Genomic DNA, 24081 nt, shown 5'->3' on the forward strand with positions numbered 1-24081 from the left:
TATAGTTGAAAAATTACAGTTTATGGTGTCACTACACCAGTCAGACAAAATGATGATGATTAATAAGTGTCTGAAGTATTAATTTACTGGTCATTGTATGGTAAACTACTAAGGAGCCTATGGACATTAGTCAAAGTGTCAACCAGGTGGTGATTTCACACACAGCCAGTGTCTGCCTTGAAAACATACAGTAAGATTGGTTACACTTTGTAGTTTCATTGCTGAGGTTTGGGAATAGAACAAAACAGCTCAACATCATTTTACAAAGTTTTCTCTTAAATTACAAAAATCTAATTGACAAACAGTTTATAAATTAATCCACATAATCCACATTTTTACCATGTTATCTTAACTATTTATATCACTATATACTCAACAATTGCAGTTTATGAATGCACATGAACTCGGCTATGGGGTTCAAAATCAAATAGTTTTTTCTCCCCCCTCAGTTTGGTAAAAACAGTCTCTATTAGTAGTTTGGTCATGTACCAAAGCTGAAACAACAGGGTCTGCCTGTGATGCCCTGTGTGACGAGCCAGAAAGCCCAAACAGCATCAGGTCAGGACCTTGTGGTGAGTGGAGCAGCAACAAACAGCCCTGTACAGGGCGCTCACTGCACCCTGAAATGATCTGTTTGTTTAACGTGCTGAGGCCCAAAAGTTTTAGTTTGTGTAAACAGGACAATAAGACCTTGTTGATTTCTTCTTTTTCTTCATTTGGTTCTTGTTTTCCTCTTTGTAATCTTGTTTACAACATTGTTGTTTTCTAAGAACTCCCAGTGGGGGGATTTTATTTTGTCCTGTCTAGCTGAGGGAGCCGAGAGAGTCAACTTGCCTCCTTGAACGGGTGTGCATGTGTGCTCCTGTGCAAGTGTCATTGTTTCCTGATAGGTCTGTAGTTACAGGGGTTAAAACACTTATTTTAGCCAGCATGCACTTAAGGGAAGTGCTGGAGGCTTTGATCACCATAGTAACCATGACACAGACTGACTCATCTCCTTGACAGACCATAATAAGCACTCATCTGAAGAAGGGACAGAAGAGGTGTTAGTCATGCATCTTATTAGTGCCATTACACTGTGTTTGTGTGGAACTGTGTGTCTGTGCATGTGCATTTTACTGCGTTTTTGTGACTGTACGTTCATATAAACTCATATGTGTGTGTGTCTATGCAATAAAGTAAAATAGAAGAGCAGAGAGACAGAGACGGAGTGATGATGTTATAGATGTCACCAGTGTGAACCCAGTGAGTAGCCTGTAAAAGTAACACTGCAACTTGTGTTTCATATTTGATATTGTTCTCGCTTCCACTGACAGGAAATTAAAACTCAAGTGACTTTCAGTTCTGCTACATTGGCACCCACATATTTATTCCCTCCTTGCTTGGTTTCCTCTCTCCCTCCTTCACACTGTCCTCCGTTCTCATGCATTTTTGGTTTCTTTCCTGTCCTTTCTCAGTTTGTCGACCACTTGCTGTTGCTCCCATATTTCTGACACGTCCGGTTTAATTTGTTATGCATGTTTCCCTGACACACACATACACAAACAAAAGCTTGGGTTCTGTTACATACTAACAGATATTAGAGAACCCGTCTGTGAACCTTGATATAACAAAGCAACAAATGTCATGTTTCAGAAGCTCAAACTACAGAATTGTTTTTGAAGTTTCTGCTTTAAAACATGGCTTAGGTGACTGATTATTTTTGCTCCATATGGAGGTACCTCTGTGTGTGAGTGTGTGTGTATTTACAGATGTGCATTATCTGTGTAAGCATGTCTCAGTCTGTATTTCCCTGTAGGAAACTGTATGAAAAACAATGACACATTGTTGCTTTAAATGCAACACATATTTTTCTGGTGCCCTATGATTGCTATTGGTCAAAGTTGTGTTATTTTATATCATAAAATAAATGTGTACATGCATGATATTTATATGCATTTGTGTTGCAGTGGTGTACTTGGCATGATTCAGCCTCAGTGGAAGGAACCACTGTGCAACTTCAATGTCCCCAGCTGGGAGTAAATAAGGAGCATAGCCAAAGTTAGTTGAAGAAAGCACTGTGTGCTTATTGTTACACAAAATAAATAATTAGTTTCTTAATAATTAATAGTTTATATGCGCCAGCAAGTCCAAACATTTTCTAGGTGCGCCCCTGTTCAGCAGTCCTAACAATCCTGCCAATTTGTGCTTTTTCTGAACTTTGTTTTCCACACTGATCAGTCAGAAAAGGGATGCAGGGAAGTGTTTCATTAAGTTGGAAGTGTGGGTGGCGCCATTCCATCACAGAGCAGGGTTGCCCACTCCAGTGTTGTGGTGTTAATGTTACATCCTTGACATTTAAATTGAGCCCTCTGGAGTGACTACACGGTCAGTTACCTCAGCCATGCGCACACATCTACACACAAGAAAACCGCGTGCTGTGGAATGGTATGTTTCCACATATTCTTCATACATATGCTCATACCCACACATGCATACTAGGTATACACATGTAGCAGATACATACATATGTCCATGCACGTACACGCACAGCCTGACACTCACTATTAACCACACGCTGCCATGACACTCATTGCCCACACAGATTTTATATATAGGGCCCATCTGACTACAATGAACCCACAACATGCCATTTACACAGGAACAAACAATTCTCAACACGGCTCACAGTAAATGTATGTTGTGAGACACCGTTTGAGAATTACTCACTGTATTATCTGGCTTTTTTCTATTTTTTATGCCAGCAAAAAGACAAAGCACATTTACTAATTTGCAAATGTTTGAAATCAAAGGTACACTCAGTGATTTTCACAGCACAGCTCCCAGCTGAGTATTGGGGATATAGAAGACACAATCAGGAGATTTAGAGGCTCTGATGGGCACTGTAACATTATATCTAACATCCTCAAATACATGGAACAATCAACATGCTTAAATTTAGATATAAGAAATGACATAGTGAGCTTTATACTGTAGGTGCTAATGAGTGGATTTTGCCACCTCTGGACAAAGTAAGGCTAACATAAGCTAACCAGCTGCTGGCTATAGCTTAATATTTACTGTACAGAGGGAGGAGTGGTATTCTCAAGAGTACAAATTAGTGTACTTTCCAGTTTGTCCAACAATATACAAACATTAAAACAAGGCAATTCAACCTGAGATGCAGAGATGACTACAGCTGCCTTTGGGCATTATTCATACTACATACAAACATACACATGAACATCCCACAGAAGAAATTGATGCAATCATGACACTTGAATATACCCATTTATCAGTGAGCAGAGCTTAAGAATGTGTTTGTGAACATATTACATCTATGTATCCTCACACAAATATACCTCAACTGAAATAAAAACCCATTTCTACCTGTTTTTCTTTTTATTCTTCCTCTTTTTATTATTCTTGTCATTTGCATATTGCCCTTTTCTTCATTAAATGTATTGAACACTGGCCTATTTACAACAATTTAGAGATTTTATTTGGAGAGAACTATTTCTGTACTGACAGGTGAAGAGAGAAAGAAAGGTAGCATGGTCAACAAGAGTGACAAGAGGGAGATAAAAGAGAGTGAACTGAGGAGACCAGGAGATGATGGGAAGAGAAAATGAAAGATGGCAGGATAGTGCCATTGTCTTGACCTGCATGGCTTGAGTTAAATTAATGAAATGTTTTTTGAGGGTCGATTTGTAGGCTGATGTCACACTGGCTGCCATGTCAATATCACACTGAAGGAGATGGAGGCGGAAGCAAATACCACAGGAGCTGTCAAGGTGCTGTCTAGCAGTTTCCATTGACTGGGTTCAACATGTAGGCCAGAGACTGCTGAGTTCATTTATTGTGGGCGCATCCAACTCAATAAACCAGCGAAGACTAGAAACATAAAATGTGAAAAGCCTTTCTTTCTTCAGATGAAGGTCCACAAATTATTTTCTAACTTTAAAAAGATCGTTACAGCAATGATCATGATTATTTTCTCTATATGTCATTGAATGACACTGTTGGAATACACTGTATGGATCCCATGAATGCATGCAGTGCTATGAACATATTTTATAGTAGGACTTGTAATTCACAAAGGAACATGGTGGCTTTTTAGGATCATGAATGTATGAGTGCAATGTAACAAATAGGAATGCACTTATACACGTTTTCCTCTCCTGATGCTGATTTCAGTACTTCATCTCAGGCTATTGATACTGATATAGTGATACTGAGCATCAGTCTGACACCAGAGCGGGTTTTTGTTTATTCAAAAACTCAGACCTCACTGCAATAATATATTTAAAGCAAGACATGAGCCAGGGAGGGCTGTTTCTTGGTCATTTTTCTATTTTGACAAAAAAGTAACATTTTCTGTTCTACTAGGGAATCAGTCATTGTAATGCTCCTTTCGGGTCAAAGCAGATTAAACCCGAGTTTTCCATCGATATAAATGTTATGCGAGTTTCAATTTGGTTTGACTTTGCTTTACTGTGGTATTATATATGTGAATAAAATACAAAATATGAAGAAAATAAATTCTAGGTACATAGATTTACTTTATCTGCACCATCAGCCACATTGAATTTTCAGCATTACTGTAACATGACCCATTTTTTGGTGTAACCACCAACCTTCTGTACAAAGGAAAAAGACAGGTTGAGCATATGTATGCATAATGTATTTTAGTAAAATAGCTTATTTTTTTGTTTAATGACAGAAAAGACAAGGAGTTCAATCATAGTTTTTTTTTAATAATGACTTCAATAATGATCCAAAGGTATTTTGTAGTACACTTACACAATGATTTATCAATCGCCAGTTCCACAGCAGTACTGTATGGTGGTCACACTGACTGGAAGGCCCCATTACATCCCAGTAAGAAAAATCACAAGAGAACCATGTCATCATGAAGAGATGCAAGTCAGAGTTAATGAATGCATGGTGACTTTTTTCCATTTTATGTAGGCTAATCTACGCTTTCTTGATGCTCAGAGGGTGGGCGTTTGACTGCAGTGAGTCAAACTTTGGTGACTTTTAAAAATCCACCTGTTAATGCCAAAGTGCTGTGGTAGCACAGTGTTTCTGCCATGCGAAGATGTGTTCAACAAATGATTAACTCATGTTCCCCTCACCAAACACAGCTACAAAATCACAGTTACATTTCTGGTATGTGAATGTGCAGCAGCCTAGAGATGCCTTACACTTGTCTAATTTATAATGCATGCTGTTTTCCTTTCACACAGGCCTCTGGATGCTCACGGTTCTTCTCAGATCCTGTTAATGCATCTGTGCTTCCTGCCTCACATCTTTGCTCCTCAGCTCCTGCTGCTTATGACAGGGTAGTAAAGAAAAGATAAGATTCAACAAAGGAATCACTAAACATTATGTTATCAATGGGAGGTACAGGACAACAAGAAGGAATTGTTGTTTTGGATTTAAGTTTTTCTGTTTTCCAGCAACTGCTTTGATCAACCACTCTGAAAACTCAGATTGCCTACAATATGAACATATTTACAGACAAGTATGTGTGTAGTTGTGATAGATTTCATGTTTTGGGGAATTTCATATAACGTCAGTGGTTTTAATGGCCAATACTTTAATCGTGCAATTTTAAATGTGATTTTATTACCCGTAAATAACAGAAAAAAGTTAGATAAAACATCAACATAGGATGTAAATGAGAACTCTTCACCCAGGCTCTTTTAAAAGGCTCCTTACTACTAATTTGTGTTATGTTAAAAGCACATGGAGAATCCTATTAACACTGCCTACTTTACAGTTCCTAGTGGCCAAAGCTCAGACCCAGAGAAGTGAGGAGCTAAAGATTCACTACCTGGGAAATGAGAAGAACTGAATTTGGCTAAAACCCCTGTTGTTCTTACAGACGATTCTGTCGGGAGCCTGCAAAAAGCCTGTGAACGATGTCCCAGTGTCAGCAACAACCAGTTTAGATCGTAGCATAACCTGAAGCAACTCATTTATATACCAGACCTTTTTGTCTGTCTGAGGCTAGTCAAAAATTGTTTTTGCAAAAAAACAAACAAAAACAGTGATCAAATTAAATCTGTAGACATCTACACTCCTCCCCCCCCCCACACACATCATCCATCATCAGGCCCCACTAAAAAGCTACTTAGAAACATAATTTCCAAACAGCTAGAACCATATTTTCTCACTTTACAAAGCTGAGTGAAAAATATTCAATAGATAATCACATATCCAAATATAAAACTGTTTTCCAATATCACACCAATAATATAGCATCAAATTACATTCTACACTTCTGAACATCAGGAAAAAAATAACAACAAAGCATAAAAAATCATATAGATTCAAAGAATTCACTAACTATAAAATGTTCCTGTAGAGAGGATAAACACTATAAGGTTTGCTTTAGAAAATAGTGAATTTATGCCATCTGTATCACATTTATATACTATTAAACAGCTTATGAAAAGAGAACCACAGAGGTTCATGTTGACATATTTCTCTGATGTTTAACCACCCCACTTTAAAAAATGACAAAAATGTGGCACAATAACAGCGCCGTGTTGAAACACCGCTGGAGTCTGGGGATACGGTGCAAAAACTTTAAGCTTTAAAAAATAAATACCTACTACCCATTTATCACAAATGTTCATTTCAGTAATTGAGTCATTCTCTGCCTTGAGTACTTTTAAATGAATACACACTCAATAGGGAATTCAGCCCATTCCTTATGCTTTTAATTATCTTTATGGTAACCTATCACCATTTTCACTTTATCAAAATGCAGCACAAAGTAGCCGCTCCAGTGCGCTCAGCTGAATTAAGGTTTTGATAAATCAGAGTTGTAAAAAGATTGCAACACAGGACAGGGCCTTAATTTATATGCAAATGAGCTGCCTCATCTAGAATAAGCAACATTTGTTTTTCTGCTCAGATCATCCACCTCAGTGTTCCTGTTAACGCACAAAATACGTACATTTACTTACGAGCTTGTAAAATGTCACTACAACTGAAGTCTGTAATTACATAATCCAGACTATATCAAGTGAGCATCAAGAATGTAAACATCACTTCTATAGGCAGTAGTGGAATCTAACCAAACACATTTACTCAAGTACACTACTTAAGTACAGTTTTGAGGTATCTGTATCTTTGTCATTCTCTGCTACTTCATACTTGACTTCGCTACATTTTAGAATCAAAATGTACTTTTTCCTCCACTACGTTTATTTCATAACTTTAGTCACTAGTTGATTTTCAGAACCAGATTAATACAAAGATACAGTGTAATTATAAGTACAGTTTAACTTACTTAATTGATCTATGGTGGAAAATTCACAAGCTAGTAATTCAAATTAAATGCTGATAAGCCAGTTAAGACTAGCTCCCCCTTTACCAGCTGCAACATTAAATGTGATGTACCGAATAATGCATCAGTAATTATAATACAATAATATGATATACAGGAATGTTAGATGTCCCATTCTGCATAATGAGTACTTTAAGTATATTTTGATGCTTTTGTTCTTTTACTTAACATTTTACTTGTAATAGAGTATTTTTACTGTTGTATTGTTTTTACTTAAGAGATATGAATACTTCTTCTACCACTGTCTATAGAAAACCTTCATCTTCTTATTGACATCGTTAACACTTCATCAGATTTAAAGCAGGGGTATTAATGGGGATTTTGTTTGTCTCTGTGGTCTCAAGCCCTAATCCAAATCTAACGATTTACGTATAAAGACTATAAATAGTGCACAGCTGAAAAAAAGCAAACAAAAAATGTTGTGCGCATCATGGTTTAATTCTCTTATATAAAAAAGGATGAAACTAAATATATTTCACAAACCATCCATACACAATATTATAAATTCTGCATTTTGCCCGATTTGTATCTAAAACAATAATGCCCTAAAGACACATAAAAATCTGCTTAAATTATTCCATACTTCCAAATAAATGCACAAACTTCTCTCTTATCAATATAACACAGCACCTAGCTTCTTATACTATCTCCATCTCCTTTGCACAGTGTAATCTACACTAAAATCTGTTGTGTTACTCTACTGGAAACAACCACACATTGACACTCACCTTGTCTTTACTCTGTTATACAAAACAACATTCAAATCAGCAGCTTTGGACAAACTTACAAAACCTCTATTGATTAGATGCTATCACTTCCCAGCCCTTGGGTTTCAGATTCATCCGATCCCTCACACCCCCCAGAATTTAATATTTAGGCTACTGATATGTAATTGTAAAGTTTTGTACAGTGACTTTAGTTTATCCTGAAAATGCAAGCTGTCACATAGTGCCTACAGAGTACATCTAACCCAATCAGCACATAAAGCAAAGGGGTCGGGCCACTTCTGCAGAGGGTAGGGCTGAGTACTCTCCCAAAACGATCAACATCAGCTCCTCTAGATACGTCTTTTAATACACTTTTCCTGGTTTGTTACTTCACAATTGCTATAAAAATTCTTCCTAAGTCTTAAATAATGGATTTTTATAAAAGTGCATGAGGCATTTACTCTTAGGCATGTGTATAGTTAAGATTTAATTAATCCTGATTATCGGTTTTTCCTGATCAGACAACAAAATTCAGAATGAACAAATATGGGGGGGGGGGGTTTCTCATTCTGAAGGAGCTGATTTCATTTCAGCACCTCTTTTGGAGTAATTAAGAATATGCATCTTGTGATTTACTAATTTCATTAACACTACTTAAAGGCAAGGAACAATTTGTGATAGCTACCAAACTCACAAAGGTGTGAATCATGACACATTATTTATAATAATTATGCGAGAGATTGTGAAGGCGGACTGACAAAACAAATTTCTTCCAACCTGCCCTGACAGCATAAACAGCTATTATGTCTATGTGGAGTTTACACAGTAAACGTGGTTCTCTTTTCTGTATCAAGTAAATAATTAAGCAGGGCAGTGGGAGAAGCTGCTCCATCTCACATAACATTTTATGATCTACCTCTGTTGGCCTTTAAGGGAGAAATGCCCTTTTTTCACTTGCCACCCTGCACAGGGAGGTTAAAGTTCAAGATAATTCTTCTGAAAAACTCCCTCATCACTGCATCACCAACCTGGCCACAGACACCCAAATCTTTATTCCAAAATTACATTATATATCAAAACTGCAACTTGTTTAAAGTGTAGTTCTGAAGGGGAACACGAAAGAACCTCATTATTTTAGCTCTAAACCAGGGTTTAAGTAACAAGCCACACAAGGGATAGTCTTAACTATTTAAACTTTCATTCCAAAGGTATAAAATAAATGACCATGCATCTTTGGCCCAGGTCAGCAGATGAGCATGCCAGGATTAAAAAAATTTTGAACGCAGGAATTATCAATTCAATCCTTTAGAGTGCATTTACAAAAATAAATTGGCCTACAGCATTTTGGGTAGACATCATCAGGAGATGATCTTCCTGGCATAAGCATACATAAGCATAAGATTTTACTCATCATCATCATAGCTAGATTATGAAGGGAAACTGCACTTTAACTGAGATTAGATCAATGTGAATGGCAGCTTTGTGTGATCATTAAAGCTAAAACATGGAGCACTGGTATCAGCTGATATCGCTGTTCATCAGCAAATGTCCTCTCTACAGGATTACTCAACTGCCACACATGAAAAATGTTACAAAGTCTCAGGTTCACTGGGCATAAAAATCCCAACAACTGTGGGGGTTAGACACAAGTGAACCTTTGATGATGGATTAAAATGAATCTTTCTGTGGTTCAATGAGTTCATACTGAGCTCACCTGCATCACTTTTCAAATATACATGAGGCTATGATTTTCTGCTAATTTAACTTATTCTGCAGCATGATAACAGGCCTGCTGCATTCTTACAATATGAATACTTTTTGTGTGTGATTTTAATGTGAAGTCACAGAACTGAGCCCTTAAAGAGAATAAGACAGCAGAAGATATAAGTGCTGATCCTGTCTTTCTCTGCAGAGGAACACGACTGTTGAGCCTCAACCCAGGAGGCTGATCACATGCAGCTAAAGTGCTGAAGCAAGCTCACCGTTACTCTCTCAGCATAAACACCGTCACTGACAGCAGCACGTAAACTAGCTTCTCCTCAATAACAGCTCAACAATAGCATGGGTTCATTTTTTGACAACAGGTGAGGGACCAGATTTGTAAAATTAGATGACTAGACATAGAGGTGATGATACACAGACAACACTTGGAGACAGGGGCCAATTATGCCTATAAATGTAACCAACAGTCCTCATGTCATGATTTTTTCTTGTAAAATGTTGACATCTGTACAGTTGTTTGTGATGTTGATGTGTTAACTTTTTTTTTTTTTTTTACATTTAGGACTCGATGTTTACACTGAGTTGCAGAGACGTACTGTAGCTTATTTAAGGACATCAGACAGGTTTGCAGTGCACTTCTTTAAAAAAACAGCAAGAAAGTAAACCACTTTATGGTACACAAATTGTCTCCTTCACTATCTCATATCAGTAGATCAGTCTGACTAAAAGTTTACATCAGAGGGTGAACAAGGAATAAAATGGGAAACTGTGGAACTACGAGAAAATAACATTACAAAAATAGGGAATCACACATTTTTTAAACAAACATCTCCCTTTCATTAAATAGAGATTTAGAGAAAATACAAAGAATAATGTAAACCTATCAACCCACCATGCTCCTTGTTGAATTGTCCACCAGTGATTACAGAAGGATAGAAAATAAAAATTTAAAGCATCATTTATGACTTAAGAAACTCCTCAGATATGCACCTTCTTTACATATGGATAATATTGCTTTAACACCAGAACATGTGGTATATTTATATAGAAAACCTCCAAAATAATGGAAACAATTTTACATTTTTTCTGTTTTTTTATGAAACCACATATTTACCCACAAGCTAGTCAGCTAGACCCTCCCCAACCCCTTTGGCACAATAATCATAGTCATATTAATTATTATTATTATAGTGCTGAATTACAAGACATTTGAATAGGAATGGTCACACACATTCAGAGTAGTAACACAGTTTCTGTAGTCGGAACACATATTGGTACTATATGTTATAACATAGTTCAAAAACACTTTTTTCCTTTTTTCACCTTTGTCACTCTGTAAATAAATTTATTTGAATCTTAAACAAAACAGAACTTTCTTTGCATGCCCTTATTATTTACAGAACCACTTTGAGTTTGTTTTTGCTGGCTAGTTTAGAAGAGAAATACTACACTTAAAATGAGAAATCCGACCATGGACTGCATCTGCATCAGTCAGATCTTAACAGCAAACAAATGCATATGCTGGAGCTCATGATGGACAGTCATACTACAGGCAACATACTGAAACACTGATTGCTGTTGTGATACAAACAGTCCACTTTAAATCAGACATCTCAATCCAGAGAGCATTTCTCATCCAAAGTATCTAAAACGGCTTGTGTTGTGCATTGTAATCTTGTTATGTAAGATTTCTCATCTTTTTTCTTTTTTGCTGAGTGTTTTGTGGAGGGAGCTGATACAAAGCCAAGGCCCAGTTTCTCCAAAGCACCTCAGTGATTTCACAGCACATTTTAAACCCCAGTACTACTCGAAGTACTCAGATTCTCAAAAGATATTTTTAACCCAAATGTTAAATTGTTGAATTGTGGAAAACCTGCAGTATTTTGCAAATTCAGATCTGTTTATTCATCTACACGGGCGTTTATGACTGGAATATTAAGATGTATAAAACTCTAGTCCAACATTTGACCTTTATGCTAATAGTAGATAGCAAGTCTCTCCATATAAACTGAAAACTGTGTCCCTCAAACATCTGTTATATACTAGTATGACCCAACACCTTTTAGAGAACCCAATCTCGCGCTCAGTGTCAGCTGGGATTGGTTTCAGCTGCCCTGCCACCCTGTACAGAACAAGTGCTACAGAGAATGTGAAGATGTCACGCTGTGCTAAATTTTGAATAAATGCACCATGTTTGGAGCATCATGCTCATTAACCAACATACAGTAGATATACTGTATACACTACATACATCAAGACATAATTTAAAAAAATAAATACTATTCCATACAGCTATACACAGCAGTGGATGATTCAACTACATCCAAATGTCCACTTTAGTGTTCAGTCGGAGCACAGACAGGACAGAAATGGATTCATCTGCAGTGTTTGCGTCATCTGCTGACAGCTGCTAGCTTGCATTAGTTCTCAAACTGAGAGCTCAGATCAGTCTGTCCGTTTGGTAGATGGGATCTTTAGCTCCACTTTGAGTTACAGTCAGCTAAGGTTACCACAGTCAGTAAAGTGGGATATAAACAATTTAAGCAGATTTTTTTTAGCCCCCCCCCAAAAGAATGTATGCATGTAAATACATTGCGTACCTCCAAAAATCCCCCGCCCCCACGTCCCAACATCCAACATGTTGTGACATACTTTCACATTCACTGTAGCTTATACATATCTGATTTGCTTTCTTGCTGAAAGTTAGAGAAGATGATCACCATTATCATGTCTGTCAATTCAATATGAAGCTAAACATTTAATGAATTAAAAAAAAGTATAAAAACAACACTTACAGTATGTCTTGCCATTGCCATGACATTAGAAGAGATTTCATTCACCTGACATACATGAGAATGGTATCACCATCTACTCTCAGCAGGGAAGCATACATTTTATTAGCTACAATGGACAGCCCTCATCCTCTACCAGGATGGTCTTGTGATGGACCAGTCTGAACTGCATTTAAAAAAGATTTAGCTAATTGTTTGTTGTTCTGCCCCTATGTGTGAAAAGAGTGGGAAACTTCAAAAGAGTCCTAGGCGATCCTAGTAGAGGCTACGAGCAGACTCTCTCCAATTTTATCAATCTCTGTCCACTAAAGAGACGATTGTTATTCCAATTCATGCCACCATTTTTGGTGAAACAGAGTGACACCTGAGTCCCGCTGACATGTTGTATAGAGAAAATGTCAGTACTGGTGTCCAGCTAAGCCTTACATAATGCTGCTAAATGTCACAAACTAATAATAAGCTTTGAGGTCAGACTTCTGCCAATAAGCCACCTGAACAAGATTCAGTGAGTAAGGTCATGTTCAGACTGAGTTTCAAGGGTGTGAAAAAACGCAGCCTTCTCCATTCATTTCTATGGGGGATTACGTTCACCACACCAGCACTGCAAGGGGCTCTGGCAAAATGACACACCCACGTGAGGCTAAAAAGTTGGTTCAACTTTTGCCTCACCAGAGGGTGACATCATCCAGCAAAGGCACTGCATTGACCAATCACGTACAGGGGATGGTTGGAACGTCGAAGCCCATGGTAAGAAGACTCGTTTACCTTTTTAGCATCAGCATTCACTTCTAGTCACTCTCAAATTTGGACCACAGTAAATGTATCATAGCCACTGGCCATGTGTTTTTGTTAGTTAGGGTACTGGATGTTAATGTTTTTCATCTATCAAAGCCGACACACTGGTTGTAGAAATTGGTGCTAACAAAGAGTAGGCTATGTTAGCAGCATGACTGACCAAAACACAACGGAAAACTGGCAGGCTGGTAAACGTGAATGAAGACACACACATACACAGTGTGGCCATATCATATACACTTACAACACTCCCCCTGCGACCCCTCATGCCCTGACCAACGCAGCCTCTTGCATAAAGACACAGCAGGGAGTTGTGTTTTACTGCACTCAGTCTGAACGCCCGCTAAGATGTTTATGGTAAAACAAGCCCTGGTGTTGCCAGTTCCCTCTTTCTTGAGTCACAGACAGAGAGGTACAAAGGTTTGGTCCCATCTGCTTTAGGAATCATGTACAAAATATACATTCAAACTACTGAGGAATAGAAATAGAACAGACAATACTGATATGAGAGCAGGATAAAATAAAGTAGCCTAGCAAGAGAAAGAGGAACTGAGCAAAAGAAAGCTGTGCAGAGGGAACAGATGGGAGAACTAAGAGAATAAAAACTTTTCTGAGAAAGTCCTTCAGAATAACATACTGTCTGGTATGTTAACACAATGCACTTTTGTCAGAAGCATGTTGGATTTTTATCACCCAAGAAAAATCCATAACCTCATATATTTACAGTGTTGTCCCCTTACATTGTATTTGTATATATGTATATGTATGCCCTTGATAGTCTCCATTTAGTCCTTAGAGTTAATGAGACAATGTGCCTCGTGTTGTCTCATACAGCAAAAACACACTCATGCTCACACACATACTATACACACACACACACACACACACACACACACACATTCACAATCTCTAATTAGTTGACAGCCGTGTTACCTTAAGGCCACTACCCAAACCTAAGTGATACGTAGCTCTAGACCTTCGAGAATGATTTCTGGCTTTACAGACACCAAAACACTGCAAAGTGGCCATTTCTGCAGATCTTCACACCACACTTGTGAGAAACAGCACTAACAAAATACAATGTGGGCAAGCCTCTTATACCTGCATCCCACTGTGAACATGTAAACACAAACACAGCTTGGTGTCTTCATCAACCAGCTCGCCACGTCTCCTCTACTTTAGGTTTCTATTTCCCACAGGGGCAAATGGATTTCCGTTAATCCATTCTCTTTCCTCGTTATGACCTGTGTTTTTGAGCGCACATCTTCACCTCTGTGTTCTCTGTACTTCTCTGCCTCACAGTGAGGATGAACTCTGACTGTAGTGTCTGAGTGTCAGTCTGCTGTACCTGGGTGAAGGGGGAGATGGGGGAGGATGGGAGGGGACTGGGGGGAGATACAAGCCTGTTTCTGAGACAGGTGACCCACTGCTGGATGCCAGAGAGTCACGGAAGGGCGACGGAGGAGTCAAAGCAATAAGCTCCTCATCCAACTCTGCTCTCCTCAGCGGGGAGTCGGGCAGGCAGGTGACCAAGCCTCCTCGCATGGGGGAGAGAGAGGGGGAGGTCTGGGGGTGAGGAGGTGGTAGCGGGTAGGGCGATTGAGGGATGGGGTGAGCAAGACAGCCCCCGCGGCCCCCCAAGCTGGGCTCAACAGGTGGGAGGGGCTGGACATCAGCATAGGTGGTGAGGGTCGGGGGCATCTGGAGTTCACGGGGTAACAGATACGGGTCGGTGGGGTGAGGAGAAGGGGGTCTGTGTTTGTGTGTGTGCGAGTGTGATGGAGAGGACGAGAGCATCATACTGTTAAGCTCAGTGATGTTGGCGGTGAAGCGGTTTACCACGCAGCTGATCTGATCCATCAGTGAACTCTGGGCCTCTCCCGGATGATCATCCACAACAACCAGGCGACCGTCACTCCCGGTGACAACAGAGCCGCTGCTGGCAGGACCACAACTGCTGCCGCTACCACCACTGCAAATGCTGCTTGAGTAATTTGGAATACTGGCCATCTGAGGATCCTCCCCTAAGCCTGCCCCTAGTCTCTGGCTGACTGTGCTGATCGGTGAAGGCGTCTGTGGCCGGTATGTGATCGAGTAGCGTTCCTCTGCTTCAGATAGCTCGTACAGGTTCTTATCAGTGCCAGTGTCAGGATGAGAGGGAAGGGAGGACATGGAAGGGAGGGAGGGCAGAGGCACATGTGGGGGCAGGTCCCCTCCCCCACAGTAACGTTCCTCAGAGGTTTTGGAGAAAGGTTTGATAACTGCAGTCTGATTATTCTCCTTCTTCTTGATGTGGAACGACAGCCGCTGCCACAGGTGGTTGCCACGTGAACTGCTGCGTTCAGTCTGCGCCCAAGATACAGATTTCCCATTGGAGCTGTGGGACAACAAAGAGGTGGAAAGATAGAGAGGAAAGAAAGAGGGAATTGTTTTTATTGCTTGGACATATATAGATGTACCACATTCACTTAATCAGTAGGTTTTTACGTTTTTGTCAGTTTGATGTCGAAAAACTAATTAAATTTTAATCAATGGATTTGTCTGCATTCCTAATTATGTATCCCATTACTCAAGTAAGTGTTTTTGCAACTAGGAATTTTGTAGTTTGTCAGTTATGAGCCACAAGAATTCATTGCAACAAAACCACACATGATAAAACATCACATAACTGTGTCTGCTCTATATTAGTTCCAATTTATTATCCTGGGTAAATATATGTCATTTAACAGATACAAACAAAATGGAGCCTTGACTCCACAGAAAATTGATTGGACTTCATATACTGTTTAATTTCATTACAATGAATTTTCTATTTTCCTCCCAGATTGTCCTCCATTTTTATTCAAGAGGTCCCCTCGTCCTCTCTCCATTTCACATCCTATCTTGTAATTTTATCCACTTTTGTCTGCTTCACTTCAGTCACGGCACTCTGACCCCTCCCCCCTTGCCCTTTTCTTCCTCCCGTCCTTTTGTCAGGTTAATTAGTGTGATTAATCTATAGTGGAACTTCTGATTAAACCTCACACAGCCATGGCTGGCTGCAAAAAGAACTCAAATTACCCTGGAAACAGACACACCCACCCACACATACACAGACTCCATGATACAGTACTCACACCCACAAAAATTCATATGCTGCGCACACCGGCCCGCGCCTACACAGACACACCGCACTTGTTTAATCCGACAAGAAAAGTCCAACCAACATTAGCAGAGATGCATGTTGCACATGCAAAAGAAGTGCTTGATTGATCTTACATGTTTTGTATCCAGCTCTGAGGTTGATTTTAATGCCTGGGGAAGGTAAACCAAGATCTTTTTGAACATTTTGTTCAAACATCAGTTAAAGATTCCTCTTTTTTAAAGATGTCTGCCAGTTTCATGTCTGTGTGTGTCTGTTCAGACTACAGAATAATAAAATCTCACAGGTGACAGCTTCCAGCCCTGCACTGACGAAATAGACAGCCCTGCCAATTACCACCACCCACAGGGTAAGACAGGTCCACAAGAGACGGAGAAGGGAAGAGGGGAATAAAAGGACCTGACATTTCTCATAAGTGTGTGATTGAAATCTTGCTTGCCAAGCGGGATGAGTTGTAGAAACGTGCTGACAAACGAATATGTGCTCATCTCTTTTCTCCCTTTTCTGTCTGGGCAAGTGGCTGTGCGTCACTCCCTTTGTGTTCTTTGATCGGTTCCTTGTCACCATAGAAGACTTGTGGATGGCCATAAGCCGAGTGTGAAAGCTGTTCTGGCTCTCCTCACACTATTCTTTTAGCCTTTTCTTTTCTTTCTTTTCCATCGCTTCTGCTCACATCCATCTCTCTCTACTTAGATTTCTTGTTCCTGTTCTCTCTTTACCCTCCCTTCCTCGCTTTAGTCCTCTCTCTCCTTTGCTACGTGTCCATTAGGCAAATGTCTGCAGTTCATGTTAGGGTCAGAGAAACAGTCAGGAAGTCCCAGGAGAGCTTAGGGAGTCAAACACACACACAAGCACCATAAATAGTCTGAGAGCAGGGCCATTATAAAAATGGTGCATTGGGCTGTAACTGATGAGTAACCTGACATTAACCTGGTCAACAAGCCTCTAGCATGTGTACACACACACACACGTACCTGAGTGTCTCTCCAGTAGAGCCTCTGCGTTTCCACAGGTTAACCAGACTAGATGAGCGGCTGGCAGCCGAGGATGATTTGCCATCACCCACGTGCATGCGCACCACTGTGCTAGTGGTAAAGGCACTGCGCACGTTACGCTCCGGTTTGGCTAAAATTATGTACACCTGATTTAAATAAAACACAAAATATGTTATTTGAACATAGATTTTTAACCATTAGAGTAGTGATGAAGGTTTTTATGTCTCACCTTTTTAATGTGAAACAATTCTGAAAATAAGCAGCGAATGACTGTTTTGACTGACTGCTTTTTTACTGTTGTTCAAGCACAAACCTTCTCCTTGAAGCTCCACAGGATTATCTGACTATTACTGTACAAGTGGGAGAAACCATGATGTGTGAGAATATTTGAAACTTTTTTTTTATTTCAGTTTCGTTTCTAATCTTTTCATTCAAAAATGAAACTTTAACATTAGGTTTCCTTTACATGGTTTTTACTGGGGGTTCTGCCTCAGCATTACCACCCTAACAATAAGGTTACTGTCAGTATGGTGACAAACAATAGCCTAAATATTTAAGGTACTTTATCATTCCATTTAAGGACAATAGTCCTGTTCTGTGTGCAAAGCATGACTACAACATTATTTGATGTGATACCTCATAAGTTTTATTCTTTGCTCAAAACAAACTCATTTCAATTCTGATGCCTGCAACACATTCCAAAAAAATGGGATAGCTGCATGCAAGTGGCATCCAGGAAAGGCTGAGCCCTTTAGGAGCAAAGATGAGCCGAAGACCATCGGTTTGCCAACATATGGCTGAGAAAATTATTGAAATGTTTTAAATTAATGCTCCTCAAAGAAAGATTGGAAGGGATTTAGATATGTCACCTTCTACTGTACATTCATCCATCCATCCATTATCTATACTGCTGGAGCCCATTCCAGCTGACAATGGGCAAGAAGCAGGGTACACCCTGGACAGACCATCGGTTTGCCAACATATGGCTGAGAAAATTATTGAAATGTTTTAAATTAATGCTCCTCAAAGAAAGATGGGAAGGGATTTAGATATGTCACCTTCTACTGTACATTCATCCATCCATCCATTATCTATACTGCTGGAGCCCATTCCAGCTGACAATGGGCAAGAAGCAGGGTACACCCTGGACAGCTCTGTCATGGTCTGGGGTTGTGTTGGTGCCCTTGGCACTTACATTTCTGTGAGGCACCATTAATGCTGAAAAATACTCAGATTTTGGAGCAATATATGCAGCCTTCAAGACGACATCTTTTCCAGGGACACCCATGCATATTTCAACAAGACAATGCAAAACCTCATACTGCACACATTACTGAGGCTGGACTGGCCTCTGCCTGCAGTCCTGACCTGTCCCCAGTAGAGAATGTGTGGCACATTTTGAAATACAAATTGTGTCAACAAAGACCCAGGACTGTTGTGCACCTTAAGACTTGTTTGTGGGAAGAATGGGACAAAATGACACCTGACACATTTAATAATCACTTGATGTCCTCAGTCCCTAAATGTCTTTTATGTGTTGTGAAAAGGAACGGCAACATCACAACATGGTAAATACTTTACTGCCCCAGCATTGTTTTTTTTTGTATGTGTTGCAAACATTAGGATTAAAGTGAGTGTTTATTTTGAACAGGGAATAAAATTGAGGTATCACATCAAATAATGTGCTGCTGTATTGTTTTCGATGTAATACAGGACACAGATGATTTACATATCACTATTTTCAGATTTAATTTTCATTTTAAATACTGTCCCGACTTTCTGATTTGGGGTTGTAATATACACTATTTGTGAACACCTGACAAGTAATCAGTTGTTTTCAGAGGCTTAACAGAAAAATTTAAGGAGATTGAGAAGTGAAAGGAAATATGTAGAAGTAGAAGCTGTGGAGTTTAGCTTCATCCTTACCTTAGGTACAAACATGCAGCACAGAGCCACAGTGGCGCTGAGGCTGACACTGAAGCACATGGTGATAATTTTGTAGTTGGAACCAAAGTAGATGGGTACAAAGGCCAGCCATATGATGCAGGTGGTGTACATGGTGAAGGCAATGTACTTAGCTTCGTTGAAATTAGCTGGGACGTTCCGAGTCTTAAAAAGAGAGAGAGAGAGACAGAGAAAGACAAGTGTCTACAAATATCCAAGCATTTGTTTACTGTTGTTGAATCATTCTGTATATTTACTGTTATTCACTGTTAGCTTTTGATTACAGGTCTTCACAGAACCAGAATAGTCACTTCAATAAACTGCTAATTCACAGTAATGTTGATGCTAACCTCACCATTATGTGAGTTAGGTGAAACATGGGGTTACAACACTACATTACCAGAGGAATATTTGTATTCAAGGTAATCTATTGGCCTGAAGTGCAATGTATTTAAGATTTTGACTCTTTTTACCATTTCGCTCTCATACTCTACAGTAAATGGATGGCTGCAGGCCACCGATAATCAAACACTGACTTCATAACAATAATTTACAGCTGTTGTACTGTTGAAATTTGTAGAGTAGCAAACACAAGTGATTTAATGATTGGTTTCTACATTTTGTTTGGGAAAGCATTCTCACGTGGAGCAGCTGTTGCAGTAAGTTGAACATACTAGCAATAGTATGTGTGCATTTCTGTATATTCCTACAAAAAAAAAAAAACAACGGTGTTGTTGGAGCTTTGGATTTAAGGCACCTGCTAATTGTCAAGTCATAATGTATTTGTTATTCTGTGAAGCTGTGACTTCAATTTTGATACTGTCATTTAAATCTAATTCAAAATTCTAATGTACAATAGCTACAAATACTATAGCTGGTACCTTGAAGGCATAGAATGTGCAGCTGAGGATGAGCAGGCCATTGTATCCCAGTGGGGCAACAACGCCCAGGTTAGTGGTGTTGCAAATAAGGTTAACCTGGCGGATGCTGGGGTAGTCATGGATCACCTGTACAGACACAGGAGGAAACATGCCTATTATACATAACTTGACAAGGCCACTGCTACAGGCATCCTACTGTTGCCTCTTCAGAAAAGCTGCCAAATATGTGACAAGAGAAGCATTTTAAAAAGAGACTGAGGAAGCAGTACAAATGAACAAACTGACAATTTCATCCATTACACTGCTAACTTCAGATGCCCAGTATTTTAGATCTGCTGGCAAAGGACTGCATGCTAACACAGCATTAAAGCAGGATCTGTCAACGAGGCACTCTCACACTTACTGTACAATGAAAAGCAGACACAGACACACACCTACTCACACAGAACTTACATCAGGTGGCTCCATGAGGAAGAGAGCAACGATGATGCCCAGCTGCAGCAGTATGAGGAGGAAGGCAATGATGAGCTGAGCACAGGCAGACATGAAGCGAGGTTTCTTTGTACAGATCTTCTTCTTGCTGCCTGCCAGGATCCGAGCGATGCGATTTGTCTGAGGTCAGATTACAAATGCCGTCAGAACATTTTAATAAACTACCATATATACAGAACATACTCTGTGTTCTGGACATCTGCTCTCTCTGCTGGTGCCACTGTCCTTATGCAGTGGGAAAGACAATTTAAAAATACTGCACACAGGAGTCAAATTCTATTGCTACAAGCTCAAGGTAATTACTTACGGGGAAAGGCTGCATTATTGAATCCCGGGTCCCTTTAGGACCATAGCTCTGCTTTCACCCAGACACATTGCTGATGCTCCAGCATCTGCTCCAGTTTATCTGGAGCTACCCCCCACAGACCACTGACGGCCAGGGCAGGTTAGCATACATGTAGATCTAATGATAAGGGTATTCCAAATCTTTGGAGATAACCCCTTTAGCCTTACACCTCTCACTACTGCTTCACACCCTACATCTTATACTTTAAAAAAAAAAAATGCTTACCTTGGTGACAAGCGCGGAGTAGCTCATGGCAGGCGACAGGCCTATTCCCAATCGTTGGAGGTAGCAGTGGATAACAAGGGGTTTGGCTATGAGGCTAAAGGTACACAGGTAACCCAGGCAGATCCCTGCAAGTATGATGTAGCACAGCTCCCTACTAGAAGATTTCACTACTGGGGTGTCCCGGAACCTGGATACAGACACATTCAGATAATTATGTGCAGAATCACAGAACATATAAATGGAGACATATACACAAGAACGCAAACACACACTCATGAAACTGTGATTATAGTGGGCATTTATAGTGCATATCTATGTCTGTGCATTGTTCTCCTCTATTCATACAGTATATTTTCTGAGATGGATAAGAGGTCTTTTACCTGATGAAGACTGCAGTGACAAAGAATGTGGCCATTAGACCGAGACAGGCAAAGACCACAGCAGCAATGGGTTCAGGGTCTCCCCATCGCAGATACTCCACTGGGATTGGGTCACAGCCTGGAGATATGGAGATGCATTTCTTCAAACAAAATGAATCAAGGACAGCAACTGGATAATGTAGAATCAGCTTTTGGTAAGATTTTCAGACCTTTGTCAACACCGACTCTACTGTATGTTTATCTGTGTTCTCTTCACTTTCCCTCTCTTTCAGTTTTTGTTTCTCTTACACTCTTTTATTGTACATCAAGCTCTGGTCCACATGTGGCACAGAGGGAGCATCAGTATATAACACTTGTCTCAATGTCCAGGGTCAGGTTAGGAGCCACAGGTTGGATTTGCAGGTGGAAAAGTCTGAGTGATTACTGTAACTAGCTGACCAGCACTGTTTGCAGCCAAAGTCTGCAGCTTTGTGCATATTTGTGCACATGCACGTGTAAACATGCAGTACAACTGAATGATGATTTAATGACTTTCGCATTGTCTCTCACTCACATGTCGTTCTCCTGTTATTTATTTTTGTCCCTGCAGTACACACTTCTTTGTTGTCCACTGGCTTTCCACTCCCTGCATCTGTGTCATCCCTTCTTCTTCACTCCTCATCATTCAATCTTGGTCTCTGTTTTCTATCACTCTTTCTTTGCAGTACTCATCCATCATTCTGTCCCTCTTTTTCCTGTAATACTGCCCCTATCTTTTTCTGTCTTCACCCCTCCCACCTTCCTCCCTAATTCTCCTCTTCCTGTCTTCCTTCCATCTTTGTCCTCCTCATAGGCAAGGAAATAAAGTGCCATTAATTAAAGGGACAGCTCAAATTATAATCAGTCTTAATGCTTGCTGAAATTATCCAGGTCTAGACATCTAGACACACTGGAGCAGCAGGGAAAGGACATGAATACACTTTTTAAAACTGCATCCATGTATCTTTACTTTCTTGCTTTTTTGTATTCATTTCACTTTCTCCATTCTCTTTCTCTTCCAATCTTTCTTGCTTTTAGTTTCTCTTTCACAGACAACACACACACACCTGTTCATACAGTGCTGCAAACTGCAGAGAGCGAAGTCATTAAAAAGGACTTAAGTAATTTAATGACTTTGTCTTTAACACAGCTAATAAAGTTGATTAAATCAGGGATATGGTTCGGTCTAGGGGCATCACCAATAGTCTAATTGCTGAGTGGGGGCCTCAGGGACGGTGGCAAACAGGAAATAAGTCGGGTGGATTTCTTCTGCAAAGGATGTGACTCACTTGCAAGTTTATATCACTGGAAAGCTCAAACTGCCATTTCAGTAAAAAAATATGCAAAACACTGTTGGAGCTGAGCATCAGGTAAAACTGAATAATCAAACAAGAGCTACAGAACTGTTCAGCCTCGCCACAAGAGGTGCAGACCACCCACTCGTGAAAATATAAGGTGGGAAGAAACTAAGAAACTTGCTGAGAATTAGGCTCCAATTAATCCTGCCCATTTAAATCTAGATGTCGGTGCTGAAAAGATCAGCGCTTTTCTCCTGGGTTTGTCTAAAAGCACTGGCTACGTCTGCAATTTAATATTTAATTAGTTCCTGGCACCTGCAGAAAACTGTGCAGTGTTTCACCCTAAGCCAAACTGCTGCATTAATTGTGGGGGCATTTGGAGGGTTCAGTCAATACAAAGTTCTGAGGCAAACTCCTTCAAACATTCTCAGACTCGGACTGTGGAGCTTTACCGATCAATGGAGAGGCTCAAATCCCAAAGCTAATCCTCCATTTTTACTGCTCCTTTCACTCTCCTTGGCTGCTGCTTCTGTCAGAGCCTCTATTCATCCCCGTCTCTCTCCCTCAATTTTTCTTTCTCTTTATGTTTCTAAGTCACATTTCTCTCACTCTCGTTTTCTCATTTTTACTCGAATGTTGTGCCCCAAACCCTCCTATTACTTTCTATGGGTTTCACACTCACTTTACCTCTGTCCCTGCCAGCTGAGACCTCGCTCTGTGTATCTCCTCTATTCTCTCTGCCTCTCTATCGCTTCATCTCCTATGCTTTCTGTCCTTTCTTTTGGCCTGAGGGAAAGACAGATCAAAATCTCTGCTGGAGGAACAGGACAAGCAGTTTGTTTACACCTCATTATTACTGCTCCATATAGCCCCACTGGGGCACAAACAGCACTTACTGTTGATGAAATGAGTCACATACACGTACTCTCACAAATGAACATTCAAGACATGCAACAAATTAATCCTTTATCTCTCTCTTTTTTTCACCAGCAACTTCCTCTG

General features: G+C 40.0%; 1 protein-coding gene across 7 annotated transcripts in view; it reads right to left on the reverse strand.

The window, feature by feature from the left end:
• Positions 1 to 10302: 10302 nt before the first annotated feature.
• grm5b (glutamate receptor, metabotropic 5b) overlaps positions 10303 to 24081 on the reverse strand; it is a 76457-nt gene continuing 62678 nt past the window's right edge. For all 7 annotated transcript variants that reach the window (XM_020619996.1, XM_020619991.1, XM_020619995.1 and 4 more), the window contains 7 exons: positions 21764 to 21881; positions 21384 to 21570; positions 20774 to 20932; positions 20321 to 20446; positions 19422 to 19604; positions 17475 to 17641; positions 10303 to 15735 (listed from right to left, as the gene is read on the reverse strand). In XM_020619996.1, the coding sequence (XP_020475652.1) occupies positions 14655 to 15735; positions 17475 to 17641; positions 19422 to 19604; positions 20321 to 20446; positions 20774 to 20932; positions 21384 to 21570; positions 21764 to 21881 (2021 nt within the window). In that variant the 3' untranslated portion in view covers positions 10303 to 14654. The remainder of the gene's footprint in view (positions 15736 to 17474; positions 17642 to 19421; positions 19605 to 20320; positions 20447 to 20773; positions 20933 to 21383; positions 21571 to 21763; positions 21882 to 24081) is intronic.

This window comes from Monopterus albus, unplaced genomic scaffold, assembly GCF_001952655.1.
Source record: "Monopterus albus unplaced genomic scaffold, M_albus_1.0 scaffold229.1, whole genome shotgun sequence".
In the NCBI taxonomy this organism is placed as follows: Eukaryota; Metazoa; Chordata; class Actinopteri; order Synbranchiformes; family Synbranchidae; genus Monopterus; species Monopterus albus.